Source organism: Empidonax traillii, unplaced genomic scaffold (assembly GCF_003031625.1).
Source record: "Empidonax traillii isolate 1590-97213 ecotype Southwest subspecies unplaced genomic scaffold, ASM303162v1 scaffold533:size792476, whole genome shotgun sequence".
In the NCBI taxonomy this organism is placed as follows: domain Eukaryota; kingdom Metazoa; phylum Chordata; class Aves; order Passeriformes; family Tyrannidae; genus Empidonax; species Empidonax traillii.
The window spans coordinates 42,116-58,065 of NW_020955726.1; the positions used below are offsets into that span (position 1 = coordinate 42,116).

Consider the following 15,950-nt stretch of genomic DNA (forward strand, 5'->3'; position numbering starts at 1 on the left):
AAGCTGTGCTGGAAGTTCCCAACCAAGATGTCTGTCATTAAACTGCAAAATTTTGAATATGGGCAGTTTACTGATATCTTGGGGCACTTTGACACAATAGTCGCTGTCAGACAGCAGAGGGAAAACATCAGATAACCTATATATTTCTGAGTTTGTCAGTCTTGCTGCCATTCTTAAGCATTTGTCATTTCTTCTAGGTTATTCTTCCTGTGTCTTAGGTAATTTTCCTCACTAATACAGAAACTCCTGTTCAGAACGGGAATTTCTTCAGTGCAGCTACTCCTAGCATGTTGTCTTACACTCCATTTTGGAGGCAACCTAAATTAATTATCCTTTATCACTTTTTAGGCAGAGTACTTGTGACAATAGAACTTTTTAACTGGGACTTGATCTTCAGTCTTTGTTTTTGTCTGTCAAACTCTGACAGAATCATTTACACCAACAGAAAACATGCAACAGTTAACCCTCAAATAATTGCTAATTTTAATCCTAGTGGGTCTACCAAGAGTTGGCTACAAACCATGTGTTTTGTTAAGTCTTCAGTGTTTCCTAGTCAAGAAGAAAATGACTCTTTAGTTTAAAAAGGGGAAAAAAGGGGACATTTGTGAGATGTGGCTTGTCATGCACTAACAATGCAAATGCCGTACAACAAGTATTTTAAAATTGAGACAAAGAAGCAAATGTTTATACTTAGGACAGCGTACAGTATTTTGACTTTCAAAAAGCAATGTGTATTAGTCAGTATTACCATAGGCAGAATTCTGTTACTAACTAGATTGGAATAGAGAATACAGATGGTCTTTGGTGGAAGGACAGAATGAATAATCTACTTTTAACTGACCTGGGGGTCAGTTCCTATAGGACAGAGATTTGCTATGTGCATTGTAATACACAGATTGTCTCTCTTCCTTTAAAAATGGAAAATGCAAATGTAGCTGTTAATTTGCATAACATTCAGCAAAACTTAAAAAATCAAATAACCGGTTATGATATGCTGGAAACCAGCATGGAATCAAAAAGAAAGCTTTTCAGGACAAAGTATTTTTCCATGTCTTGAACTTCAGGTTGGCAGATCTACTGGCTGTGGTAGGGTCCTAGGGATGTACGCAAAGACAAACTGGAGATGGAAGGGGCAGTTATAAAGAGATGAGAGAATTCAGAAAATGCTTTACAACTCCACATCACACAACCAGCAAATGGGCTTCTTGATCTTGCTTATTGTTGAAGGTTTAATGTCTAAGTTATTGTGCAGTGGAAAGTCAAAATTTAAAATGCAGCAATGGGTCTATGAAGAACTGGCCCAGTTTTGAAGAGGCTTGCTCTCTTTCTTCTTTCAGTGAAAATTAAAATCACTTCATATCCTGTTTTCATTTGCTTTTCCCGGGAACACTAAGAAGCTTTCTTTTTTTCTTGCAGTCCTCATTCCATCCCAGATCGCCTGCGGATCAGAGTGAACAGGATTAATTTACAAGAATACGAGGGGCTACATTACGACAAGGAAAAACTCCGGGAAGCTTGTAAGTTGGGCAAAGCCAGATTGTAGTTGCTTTTGGTAGAATAATCATACGTTGACCAAAAAGAAACCCCACCCCAAAAGTAACAACAGAAAAACCCCAAACACAGAGTCAAGTATACATTTTTGGATGAGTCACGTGGAGTGTATGTTCATCTATCTCTGTATAGACGCATATGTATTCTCTCTATATAAATAGTCTCTATAAAGGTCATGTATAGAAATTCCAGCTACTTGCTTACTTTCCTATGCCTTTGCAAGTTGTTTTTATTTACTGTAAAATAAGTGTTTTCGACACACATTAGTTTTTATTTATGTTTTCCGTTGATTCTGCTGGGTTTCTAGTGGATGAAAATATTCCAAATATTATGATTAGCATCAAATTTCAAACTAAGTTGAGGGACCATGATGCATTTATCTCAGGGAAAAAATCTTCCCCAGTGAATGGCTTCTCCAGACCCTTACTCTTTAGCAGCCTTTACTTTTCCATGTAAGGGAATAATCACTGTTTTGTTTCCTCATGTAATAGTTTAATTGCCATGTTCAGAGGTAAGTCAAAAGCAGACAGCAGTTGCTTTGGCAACATTGATGATGACAATCTGCACTTAAAAATGAAGTTCCTTTCCTTGGTTACAGATAGAGTCATTAATCAGTGAGGGACAGGGCTTCTTCTGATAGCCATTTAATAGTCTTTTTCATGCATCTGGCTCATTATTCATATTAAATTACAAGCATGAGTGTTTGTTGTGCAACAAAGCTTCAGTTCCCTCTGTAATACAGAGCACTCTGGTAATTACAGGATGACAATCCTTTTAATTGGTTTGCTTATCTTATTGTTGGAAGATAGTTAAACTGTTTCCATTTCACTCTTCTAGTCCCACCCCTCTTTATTCTCACAGTTCACCATCTCTCCTTACAACAAAAGAATTGAAATGGCTTAAATTTTAATATAGGTCCTGATAGCCTTTTCTGAAGTTTCTGTTAGTGGATTTTGGTCATAGTTAAAGAAATCAAAGGCTTCATCACTGGACTGAAAAGAATTTTAACAGGATGAGGATTGTGCTTCACTAGAGGGAAAATTGCTTCAAGCTTAAATTGAGAATTTGACCTTGGGTAGTCTTCAGGCCACATTAAGCACATATTTCTCCAACACTGTTAGAAGCAATCTGGTTCATTTGGTGGTCCTTCCTCCTGTGGTTTCCCATTTGAGGGGAACTCTCCTCACCTATCCTTACTATGGATGTAAGTTATCTGTGTCTGCAGTTAGAGTATATTAGGTCCTTAAGAGCCATTACATGTTCTGACACAAAATATACAACTTACTACACTTTTCCGCTGCAGTGGTAAATATGTATTTATGTTATTTGTCACCTGACAATATTCATCATTAAAATATTATAAAAAAATGTCAGTGACTGATCTAGCACCTCTGAGATTTATTTTTAGATTTTATGCACATTTAGTCACTTATTGGGTGTGTGCTTAAGAGGTTATCATTAAAAAAAGTAGATGTCTCTCTGTCAAGAATCAAAGTGATTGCTTTTGGACATTGGTAGGTCATTTGCCATAAAAGCCTTTTGTCTCTCTCTCAAGTTACTGCATGGCCAGCATGATAATATAACATAGCTGGACTGGAGTATTCTCCCCAGACATTTTTCATAAAGTTGTTTTTCCTACCAGTACTCTTTTAGCTGTCTTATTAATGCTTGTGCACTACTGTTTTTATGTTAGGATATGAGAAAGCAAATAATATCCCCATTATCCTAAAAGAAATGGGTAAAGATGCCTACCTTATATCCTTTGCAGTTACTAATGGTGTCCTGTGTAAGGACATGTGACTTGCAGCATACACTGATGGTCATCAGCCTACTTCTCTGAACATATAACTTAAGTTTCTCCTGTGAGAATTGTCTAGCCCTTAGTTTTCAGGAGGCTGAATTTGATTTGAGGACTTCGGGGTGATGCTAATTATGACCTAAGAAAATCATATATGGGAAGAGAAGTGCTCTCTAAACAGTCAGAAAGAAAACAGTTTTAAATATTCTAGTTCCTGGGATTCCATGAAGTAAAAAATGGAAAATCCTGGTGGTTCACTGACTACAGACTTAACATCTGAGTTTTCCTGTGGCTTACTGCAAGCTGCTTGCATCTTTTCTGGAAGCTGCACGGTTACACTAGAGGATTACATGAGTTTTTGTGATGAAGCTGGAAAATCATGTAGATCTTCTATTTAACAAGATTAGATAGCCATTTTAATTATATTTCTGAAATAGAAAACTGGATAAATTTCAAATGGTTTTCTGGTGACAGGTCTATGGATTGGTGCTGCCTCACTCTATCATATGCTAAATACTTATATGAAATAAACTGCTAACTAAATGATACTTGGTTAAAGGGGAGAAGTGCCAAGAGAGGGTGTTGTTTGTACTGGCAAAATTCAAGAACACTGATATTGGAAAAGTTGTTACTTGGAAGTTGTATTGGGGGACTGTTTCTACAAGACCTGTTACTGAAGAGGCACTGGCCTCCTTCCATCAGCTCTCGTGTGTACGTCTGTCCCACTAGATGCTTACAAGAGACTCGGTTAGATACTTGCTCAGGCTTTGGCAGAATACCTACAACTGAATTCCAGAATACTATACTTAGTATCCATTCTCTGTCCACAAGGATTAAAAGCACTTTTACATCCCTAAATAATTTGAGAACCAAATCAGACTCTTTTAGCAATCTGAATAGGAAAAGAAAACTAGTTAATAACAAGTTATCCCTGAAGGAAAAATAGCAAAGAAGCTACTATGGTTTTGCCTGTTACATGTCTCCATAATAGGGTTTTAAAAGCTTTGACTTTAGTGTACTAATCTGGATCATTTTAACTCACAATAAATGTATTTCGGTCCCCTTGTTTTCTTGAAATACTGATTTGAATCTATCAACTATTTCACCTAAAATTACACTTCCCGACATATAATAGTTTGTCATACAAACTGTTCCTTGAAGATTAATCTTCACTCTGCTGGAGGTAGACACCTCATTTTAAAAGCCTCCCAAGCAATTAAAGAATGTCATTTTGTCCTTTGAAGGACATGACTGTCCTTAGCTCATTCTCCTTCTCTTGTTTTGTACTTTTCTTGTCAATGTATCTGGCATTTAACCAAGATGCTGTTTCTGAACTGTCCCTTTCTTCCCCCCCCTTGCTCTTTCTTTTCTCCTCCATTCTTTTTCCTGTCAACATCTTACTATTGTCTGTGGGATGATTGATGATGGTACAGAGGATGCTTATTGATCCTTCAGCAAGGAGAGATGAATGCTTCCATGCACCATTTTAAGAAAGGGATATACATTGGCATTTTAGTTATGCTGTAATGTTTCTCACTGCAAATGAAGTTGTCTTCTCTAACACTTTCCTGTAAATGTCCCCAGCACTTGTCACTCCAGTCACAAGCTTCGCCACCTCTGCCCAATATGAGCTGTACATTACATGACCATAACCAACATTACCATATTCAAAAAGGGAGATAGGCTGAAGTTTCTAGGTGGACAGATTTTAATTCTGTCTCTCTTACCTGCACATTTTCTGTGCACTCTCTCTGGTTTCCTGTTAAAGCAGAAAAGTGTGATCCAAAGCTGCAGTGAGGGTGACCAATTGAGTTATTTTTAAAACAGCTAAAACTTTCTATTTGAAACCCTATTTTCTCCATTCAAATGGTACTAAGAAATTCCTGACAGTGGAGATATACAAATAAACTAATTATTTAAAACAAAAGTTACTTAAAAGCAAACAAATGATAAACTAGCTAGTGACCAAGAGGTCTTCAACACTTCTTAGTCCATCCCACCAACAACATTTTAGATTTGTGCCATGAAAATGCAGCGGTGAAATAACACACCATCAGCTGTAACTGAAGAGTTGTGGGTTTTTTAAATAGAATATGTCAGTCTCTACTGCCCTTAACTTGTTGTGTATGCCCTAGCTGTGGAGAACTATCTTAGTTTCCTCAGTACTACTGAGATTAAGGAGGAATCATACCCAGTTTGGGTGACCTCAGCATCAGAAATAACTCTCAGCTCTGTAGCAGCTCTGGGTTTCCCACACTTTCTTATACACAGAGGCAGCTGTTCCTTATCTCCTCTTGAATAAAATAGCATTCTAGATTCAAAAATAATTAAAAAAAAATTAATTCCATTTGTATAACAATTAGACTGTCTGTAATCTTAACAGTCCTTTTCTCTGCAGTCTCTCTGTTTTGTGTGTGTGAGATGCTGTAACATGATGTGATGTTAACCTCAAATTCTTGTCTCTTTGATTATACCTAACTAGATATCTATAATGCATGTGTCTCTGCCTTTAATTTCTGTGGGTTGTCTAAGGGTTTTGGGGTCATCCTAGGAGTTCTTATCAGATACATGGGCATATATGGAGTGACAGCTTTTGAGTCATTTGGGATGTGTACATGTGTAGTGATACTGTAGCTTCCTCATACCAGGAATGCACTTAGAATCCCTGAGCTATCAAAGTTATTCTGACTCTTTAAAGCTCAGGGATATGACAGGGCAAGGTAATTTGGAGACTATTCCATGCGATTTTGAACAACTAGCTAAGTAAGAAAAGGTCAACACTTAGGACTTGGTATTTGTATCCTGAATATATAATATAAAGGGCAGCAGAGAGCAGCAGACTTCCTGATGAGCCATGAAGGAAATGTGCTCATATTGAGAAGCACCTGAGAGCTGGATGGATTTAGGTGAGATGGACTGTGCAACTGCAAACCTCTTCCCTCCTGTAAAGGAAGCACCAATGGCCATTTATTTGCCAGGAGTTCTTAGGGCAAGTGAGGGCTTATCTGCAGAAGCTTTTTAAAGCTCTACCTTCACTCTGCTTAGAAGTCACTGCCTTGCTCTAACAGCTCTATTTTGTCAATGTGTTGTGTAGACATCAGATAAATAATGTATTTTTTTGTCACAGTGATTTAGTAAGATCTGAAACTGAGAGGGGTTGGATGGATTGATTAAAGCCACCCAGCAAGATGAAACCAAGAGGATTAGAAGTCAGTAGTCACTTAAATGTTGGAAACTCTGTTATTGCCTGGGACTGGGGGAAGGAGTAAACCCAAACCATTGAAATCTCATATCATTGAGTTATAGAATCATACAATGAATGAGGCAGAAAGGGATCTTTAAAGATCCTGTAGTTCCAACCCCGTCATAGGTAGGGGCACCTTCCATTAGACCAGGTTTCTCAAAGCCCCTGACCTTGAACTCTCCCAGGGTTCCATTTCTCTAGGCCTTCACTTTCCATCCACCACTTCTCTGGGCAACCTATTCCAGTGTCTTGCCACCCTCATTGTGAAGAATTTCTACCTAATATCTAATGTGAATCTGCCTTGTCGTGACACCTCACAGGTTATATGTTCAGTACAGTCCTCTGCCTTCCTTTAGACTAGAAGAGATGGGCAGTATTACAAATAGATGCAATTCCAAATAGATAGAATTTTGTTTTTAGCCTAGAGTAGTGAGGAGAAGCAGGAATATTATCTTCCATTTCAGACTTTCCAGGAAACCACACTGTAGTTTGTCTTTCTGGTATAGACTTTTCTGTGAGGTTTTTCCATCCATATTTCACTTTCCTGTTTTCTTATTGCTTTTCTGATTTGACTTCCTCTTACCTTTTCAGTTCTGGTTGTCCCCTTTGGGTATCTCATCCCACGCACATCCTTCCTGCCTGTCTTAGGCTGTTTCTGTAGACCTCACAGTTCAGGTTCCTGTTTTTTTTTATTTTTAATCCTAGATCCTTTATTCACTATTCGTCCAGTTCTGTGCTGTCAACTCTTAGTCACAATATCGATTCCCTCTGCCAGTTTCAATTCCCAGCTCTTCACAGTTTTCTTTCTATAGCCTGTTACTTTTTGTGTGTTGTTTGGGACAGGTTCTCTCTTCCTTTATCTTGGACAGCTTCTTCCTTTGTTTAGCAGGGTACTGGAGAAGTCACTGAGAGCCTGGAGGGGATGACTGCCTTCTCAAACCTGGTCTGGTTTTATCTGATAACCTTCACCGTCTTTTACCTCCTGACTTGAGGATTTTAGAGGTGGACCACTAGCGCTTAAAAAAACCCCTAGCAACGAACAACCATAGGGCGAATTAGTTTTTTCTCATTATAGTAAGCAAAAGGGATCTGAAGAGACACATGGTTTAGATTTGTGTGGTGGAGAACAAACCACGGTTTGTACAAATTCTGTTTTATTAAAACCATACTGGGAAAGCCAAAACTCGTAATATGAATGTCTGAATATTTTAGAATTCTCTACCAAGAATTTATTTGGTCCTTCACATTCCTAATATTAGTGAAAACCCCTCCGGAAAATGGTATTCTTATAACATCTTCAGTAGAGACGATTCTTTATTTGCTACATTAAACATTTACAGTCCAATGTCTAACCTCCCCAGTCCCCTGAGGTATGTCAGACTCAGAATGAGTTTTCCTGGTGTTCACATTTACCTTAATGCTCTGTCTCAAGGTTCTTTTGTTTGGGATTTGAGTGGGTTAATATGGTGTTAAGATCACAAATTGAATTATTTCATAGTAATAAATGGGGAAGCTAATTGAATTTTATTTTTTCTTCATGGTGCCATATGCGGTATATTCAGGCTTCTGTCATTTAAGTCCCCAGTACTATTAAGGAGTTCACTAGCTATAGGTATTCAGCATAATGGGCAGTTAATAGGTGGAAGATTTGTTTGTTGTTTATAAATTCCGTAGCTAATTTCATGAGGACTCAGGAAATCACTGTTAATCTTGCAAATAATTAGAGCATCATGTTAGCCCTCCTGCTGCATCTACCCAACCCTCCTCCTGCTGATACTTAGTTTTGGTTAGTGTTGCTAGGAACAAAAAGCTTTCTGCAGTGTTGGTTCAGAATATGAAGTAACTGCCTGCCCCTCTCATTTTCTGGGGTTCTTGCACTGCTACTCATCACTGCAGTGTTACAGTCTGTATCCACACCTTCCTGGACAAAGTCCCTTTTCATCATTCAGGGACCGCAAAAGAACTCAGGGCCGGATGCAAGTGGCCAGAAGAGCAGGCACCTCAGGAGAAAAATATCTAGCTCTTGAATGCTGTGGCTTGGCTCCTTATTTGAGACTATCCCTTATTTTCAACCTATTCCCATGTGTGGAGTTATCCATATATTCACAGGAGTGGACAGTGTGTGGGTGTATAGGAAGTTGCTCTGTAGTGCCTGTGCTCTAATGTAATTGTTTGTCCTCCCACCCCTCACCTGGCATATCCAGCAATCGCTGTGTCCCACAGCACTGTCCATATCCTCGTCCATGCAGTGCTATTCAGCAGAGGTGCTCCTCCGTTCCTGGATGAAAGTGCCCACAATGTTACTGAATGCCGTGCACACTGACTTTGTCTTTAACTGATTTATCGTAAATTAACTCCTTTTGTCACTCTTGCACAGTATTGCCCTATTTTTAGAATGAGAAACAACACCATAGTTTCTATCACATTACCAATCATTAAGGATTTGCCTTTGTTTTCAAACAGCAACTATTGTGAAGAACTTTGAAAGTCTTGGTTGTGTGGTGCATTTTATTCACTTACTGTGGTTCACGAAAAATGAGGACTGGAAACATATTCCTTGCTGAAAGCCAAATGGGGTCTTGCAAAAAAACCCCAACCAACCAACAAAAAAACCCACAAAAATCCAAGAACAAAACCCAGAAACTTTGGAAAGCAGCCTTTTAGCACATACTATAGTGTTACCCGGTGATGACTTTAAAGGTTTTTCAAAGGGCATGAACCATATGGAATGGAACCCCTTAAGACCCACCTCATGCACCTTATCCCTTAAGCCATTGACCCCAAAAGCTGTAGATCGGGCTAGTTCACAGTTTCCAAACACTTAAGGCAGAACATTTCTTTTCAAGGACAAAGTTATACAGCCCAGAGTTTCAGAATTCCATGGCCACTAGCAACTGGCTTGACATTGTTTAACTGAAGTTGTGAATCACTACTTTTCAATCATTAGATGAGACCCATAAATATCACCACTAAGATACCTATTGAATATTAGTTTTAGCTTTTTAGATATTTTGGTGGATTTCTTCAGAATTCCAAATGTGTTCCTAAGGTCCTTCCCTTTCAGGCTGTCAGGAGTGGTGATAGTTAAGGATTTCAGTTGTGTTCCTCTGCATTGTTTTGGCAGGTCAAAGCTTTAGTCCCCATTAAGTGTATATGAGAGAGACAAAATCTGTGGTGACAGTTTATGAGCCAGTAGTGTAGCTCCCTAGTGCTCTGTAGCTATTGGAGGTGTAGCTGTGTCTGCTGCAATTCACTTTTTAGTGCTATGAATGAATTTAACAAACGCTTCTTTCAGCAAGGGCTGCAAAGGGATCTGCTGAATTGAAGCTAGATGGCCATTAAGAACTCTCTGCAAAGAGCTTAAGGGTCTCCTGTCAGCACAGGTTAAGCAACACAAAACACTAAGCAAAGAGAATCAGTCTGTAACCCAGAGCATTGGAGCGCGTGAAGGAAACCTCATGATTGACCCTCCTTCCACTCGCTTGTCTCTCAGTCTCTGTTCTGTAATGAAAGAATCTGGGAGGTCACAATGAGCACTGTTCCCACCTGGCCTTTCTGAAAATGTGCAGGGGAATTGTCATTGCTATTGGATATCAGTGTTTCAGGCAGCGTGTGAGTTCTTTTGTTCTTCCTGCTGATCCCTTCTTTATGTCCTTGTTTCTCCCTTCAGCATTTTTTTTCCCTGCTTCCATTTTTCCTGGGTCCATAGCTGTTCTGGTGTTCAATTTGCTTTCCAAGCACAACGCTGGCAGCATTATGGAGCCCTGTGCTGGTCTCTGAGGTCTGTTGTGAACTTGACTGCTGCAAGTGCTTCCCAGGTCTTCTCTGTGAAAGCATTGAGCTGCTCTTTGTACTTCTAACCTTGGTAAACCAGAAAAAGAGGAGCTATGTACCCCAATATCTTTTAGCACTGTCTTGTTTTCTTACCAGAATGAGGAGCTTCTCGGTATTTGAGTATTTCTCCCTCTTAATCAACTTCTTTTCAACAGCAGGAAAGGCTGCAGCACAGTTCTGTTTTCTATTTATCTCAGAAACCTTGGCAATATTATGTTGCTGCTCATTATCCAGTTATCAAAATTGTTTATGGGTTGATATTCTGCTCTCCTTCTGGAATAATTCATGTGAGGATTTAAATATCTTTCCTGCTGCTCCCATAAATTTTTGGGGCATTATTTGATTAAAGACTCTCCAGGGAGGAAAAAGGAACTTAAATCAGTGATTCAGTTTTACAAAATCAGGTACTCAAGAGTTTTCACTTATTTTCTTCTTATTTAATGGGATCTTAGTAGATAGCTCTTTTGGTACCTTTCTTGCGGAATCGTGTATACTTTTTTCTATTTTTCCTTTTGTGGATTTGTTTTGGACTCTTTTTGGCTGTAAGAACAGAATGCCTGTGGAAACCTAAGTGTCCTGTTATTAAAAATGTTGCCCTCACCTGAAGGGAATTATTTACCTTTTTTTTTTTTTTTTTTTCCCCCTAACTAAATATGGAGATGTGTCAGTTTTGAGTGTAGATGGCAAAATGTCTGTTTTGATTTGAAAGCAGCTCTACATCAAAATAACATAGTGTTGGACAGTTTTCTCAGAAATCAGGCTGTGACTTTCATTACTTTAAATCTGTAGACTTTATTCTGAAAATAAAACATCACTCTTATTTCAAGGTATAAGGGCACCCCCCTAACTCTTGTTCTGAGTTATGTTCCTTTCTTTGCAGTTAATGTTTGATGTTGACATCAGAAAATGAAGTACATAATTAACTGAATATGTTTCAACTTCTTTCATGAAACCATGAAAGGTGTTTGAAACTGAATATTTGATAATTATAAGTGGGTGAACCTAACGATGAATAATAATCTTTTAAATAATTGCTAAGACTTAGATAATAGAAAGCTTTTGTGAGGACATTAAAAAAAGCCAAAGTTGAAGCCCATGGCAAATATGTTCAAGTTTAAGAGACTTAGTTAAAGAGGTTTGTCTTTGTTTTTGATTTTTCAGCCATTCCTCTAGGAATTATAGTTGTACGAGGAGACTGCGACTTGGAGACTTGTCGTATGTACATCGACCGCCTACAGGAGGTGAGGCCTTTGTGAATTCAGATATAATTTGCTAATCTATTTCATGTTTCTTTTGGTTCTGAGTGCAGAGGACTAGTAGTTGCAACAACCATATATTAAGACTGCTGCAATTTGCCTGCCACTGAAATCAAAATTCTAGAATTGAGGTAATAATAAAAGTACTGAAATTATTTCTTAATCAAGAAATTAAAAATCACACTGATTCCTTTTAAATGATAACATAATTGATGTGGATGGGTGTGTTTACTTCTTTTTGATTAAGAATAGAATACCAAAACTTTCCACACGTGTTGCTGAAATTACCTAAACTACACATTAGAAAGTGTGTTTTGTAAGGATAAGCATTGTGGTATTTGAGTGGGTCCAGTTATGCAACTGTCATTCTCTAATACTGTCATGGAGTAATCTGAGAAACCGCTACACACTACAACTATCAAATAGATATTTCCAAATCTCAGAAATGTATTTTCATGCACCTAATAACAGTACTGCTCTTATTGCCTTGAACACCTTGACTCGTGAGAGTTCGTTCTACAATACAACCTGGGAAATGGAGACTCCAAATGTCTCATTACCCAAATCATTTTAAGTGTGTATGTTTTTAGTGATAAAACTAATGGATTTTAATTAACATACTGTCTCTGATTGTTTTTAATCTCTTCAAAATCACTATCTTAGTGATATCTTTCAATAACATTTACAAGTGTGAGGACATCACAGAGATTTATAAATAGTTGGTCTAATTTACGTAGGAACTATGAACCTCACCCCTTGCATTGAGCTCCTTGGGAGCCATTGACTTCCTGTAGGTTTTAGAACGCTGTGCTTGCAGTCAGAATATGAACCTTAGTATCTCACTTCAGGGTTTCACTTCTTTGCATTTCTGAACATCCAGACCCAGGGTATGACTTTTATTATCAAGCAGAAAATCACATTGTTTGCTCCATAAGGTGCATACCTTAAGGTAAGATGTAAGATGCATATTTACAGTATGGCGTATGGAAAAGCACAATCAGTCTGGAAGTTCTGGTTGAATTACCCATAGTCGTTGTGGAGGAGCTGTGTTTCTCCAACCTTGTGCAGTTTCTGTGCCTTTTTTTTTTTTTTTTAAATATGCTCAGACACATTTACTGGGAATAGAGGTGCCAAGTTTTTATTGATCTCTGCCATCTTGCTAGCTGCTGGGGGGCAATGGTCTGTAGGCCAGGCTCTATGGTAGATTAAGTCATGAGCTATAACTATTTGACAAAATCTCTATTAAAATAAATTAGATTCCTGAACCCTGGTAAATATCAGGATCGTTCTGGTATGACCTCCTCAGAGTGAGATTGTCGTAAAACAGGGAGAACTGCCAGTGGTTTTCTTCAGTGCATTAATCACTCAAAACTTTTTGTAAAAAAACACTTAGATTTTTAGCATATTTTCATTAACTTTTTTGCTGATATTTTAAATTTAGATAGTTCTCATGGAACAAATAGATTTATAGCATGGTAAAGACTCATTAACATAACCTCTATATTTTGGAAACTGTTTTTTTGACCAAATGCATACAAATCTAAACTTTAAGTGAACTTTCCATGACTATTCTGCCATGTTTGTTTCATATGCTTAAAACCAGTGAGAAATACTTGTGAAATGATTTGTTTGCCCAGCTACTTCAGATAGTAGAACTGCAAACAGCTCTTGTTGCTTTAATTATTTTCATCACTGTTGTGTCTTTCATTCTCTTTCTAGGACCTACAGTCAGTACCTTCTACTACACAGAGAGTTCATTACCAGGTAAGATAAGCTTTCCTTTTATTATCGGAACAAAAAGAGTCTTAACAATATGAAGTGCACTCTTTGCATTTAAACCCATATGTTTTTGGGTTAAATACCAAAATTTTAGCTGAATTTCTGGTTAACGTTCACCCTTAGATCTTGGAGATTCATTCTGATTTCTCTTGTACAATCCTTTACCTCGAAAGCCTTGTGGAATCCCTTTAAAACCAGCACAGCATGATGATGGGAGCGATACTGCAATAGCGGTACCTTGCAAATTGAAGTGAATGAGAGACTGTGTCCTGTAGGACAAATGACAAAAGTAAAAATGTTTCTCTGAGAAACAGTCTGAGAAACAGAACAATAACATGTTATATTGCATAGTTGTAGTAATAAAGTCTATCAGTGAGAAAAAAAGGTGTTATAGCAGGTCTAACCTCTTAATAATTTTGTATGTGTCAGTCATCTACTTTAACGTAATCTTCAAGGTAATTTTTTAATCCATCTTGGGCACAAATATGTTTTCTGCATGAGAGAAACAATTTTTAGGTGTAGTTCTTCAAATTGGTCTCTTTGTGCATTTTATACAACTTTATTCTGCAATTTATGCAATACACAACTTGCCTTTTCAGTTGTAAGTATTGTTGTATATTTCTCTCAGTAAAATAATGCATTGCACAGCACTTAAATTGGAAGTAAACTAACCCAGAGTAACTCTACTGGCTTCTGAAATGGTCAGATATTAGCACACAGACTTGACACAAACCTTGGTCAGTTGACATAGTGCTTAGGATCACAAGTTTGCATGGTGTCGATAATGTTTTTCCTAATTTACCAATGCAAGTCTTGTTGGATCAGCAGGAACGAGTTCACTGAGAAAGCGTACAGAGATCCGGATGACAGGAACCAATTGTGGTGAAATTGCAGATGATTTCTTGGGTGTTACTGATTACTTGGGTGATACAGAATTCCAGTTTCACAAGAATGCCTGTAGATGCACTGACTGCAGACACTATAAGAAAATGCAATTTGGCATGTTTTCCTGGAGTTGCCTCCTTCTTAACAGTTCATGGTTTGTTTCTTCATTTCCCTGTCCAATGTTAGCCTCATATTTTTTGACATTTCCATCAGTCATTGCCCTGGAACTGAGTTTTAGAGCACTGTTAGTGTCTAGCAAATTGACTAATAAATCAGCACGTACGATTGTGTTCCACTCATTATAAATTAACCTAAGTGGCTGCTGACTGCTCCATGTGTAGGAAACTGCCTGAGGTAAAATGAAGAACTAAATCTGCCTATATGGGGAGGTCTAAAAAAGAGTATGTAATGTTGAAAATCATTTCTATACTTGGCTCTAACCTCTGCAGTTATAGCAGTATATAAATTAGTTGCCTAGCCATCTTCTCTAGTGCACAGCAGTGTGAAATCCCTAACATACCATCCATTTTTTATGATGCTACATTTTGAATGCACCCCTCTCTGTGTTTTGTCTTCAGTACTTGTTTGTCCTGGTCTTGTCAAACATTGTTGTTCTTTTTTTCTCAGTGGGTCACTTTCTGCAAACTGTCTTGTTAGGTTAATTTGAGGTTTGTTCCATGTTGGTATCCCTATACATATTGCAGAAATGGGAAAAAGCAGTGGATAAAGGGCATAAATAAGGTGCTTAAAGTGACAGAACTGTCTTCATACCTCACTAATAAGGTGTCATGGGTACTTTTAGGTCTCATAAATGCAGTTCTCTTGTGCGATTCCTCTGCAGCTCAAAACATGGGAAGTCAGCAGAAGTATTAGCAAGCCCAGGTGCAAATGAAAAGAATTACACTAGATTTGTTTTTCATACTGTTTTGTTTCTCTAATGAGTTTAATGCTGATAACATACCATTCTCATGGGCCTGAGACTTAGCAAGCTACTTCTGCAGTTGAACTGTAATGAAGTCTTGGAAGGAGGATATCACAATATGCAATTTGGGATTCAAATTTACATTTACCAGCGTTATCCCCATATTCCCTTTGCCAACATTATGTACTCTATGAATCTTTACTCATTTTTCTTCTTTGTATAAACTACTTTTTAGTACATACCGTTATTGGATCTTTTCTTCCTTTTTTCCTTTTTTATAATAGTCTTCTCCTTTCCACAGAGTGGACTAAATATTAAGATACATAAAGCTTTTGCACGTAGATACAGACGACAGCAAACCTAATAGATTTCAGTGATCCTTGATTCTCCCACATACAAGTCAGCTGCAACACAAGCAAACCTAAGCATCCCACAGCTCGGTTAGTCCTTCTTAGAGAAAGAAAAGGTGTATTTTAAATCTGATTCTATGAAACCACTGAGATGTGTTACCTGGTCCCCGTGTGTAGATAAAGTTCACTTTATGGAATTTTATGCTGTCATTGTCTCCTCTAAGGAGGCTGCAGACAATAAGCTGTACATGAGAGAAAGATTTATGAAATTAAGTAAGATTCTCCCTGTTGCTTCTACATTTTCTTTTCTTGCCATGTGACTTGGTATACT

The 15,950-nt window shown here is 37.9% G+C and overlaps 1 protein-coding gene across 5 annotated transcripts in view; it reads left to right on the forward strand.

Annotated features, from left to right (window-relative positions):
* The window catches only part of DGKI (diacylglycerol kinase iota), a 107,773-nt gene that overhangs the window by 39,715 nt on the left and 52,108 nt on the right, over positions 1-15,950 (forward strand). For all 5 annotated transcript variants that reach the window (XM_027897208.1, XM_027897210.1, XM_027897209.1 and 2 more), the window contains 3 exons: positions 1,417-1,517; positions 11,589-11,668; positions 13,403-13,447. In XM_027897208.1, the coding sequence (XP_027753009.1) occupies positions 1,417-1,517; positions 11,589-11,668; positions 13,403-13,447 (226 nt within the window). The remainder of the gene's footprint in view (positions 1-1,416; positions 1,518-11,588; positions 11,669-13,402; positions 13,448-15,950) is intronic.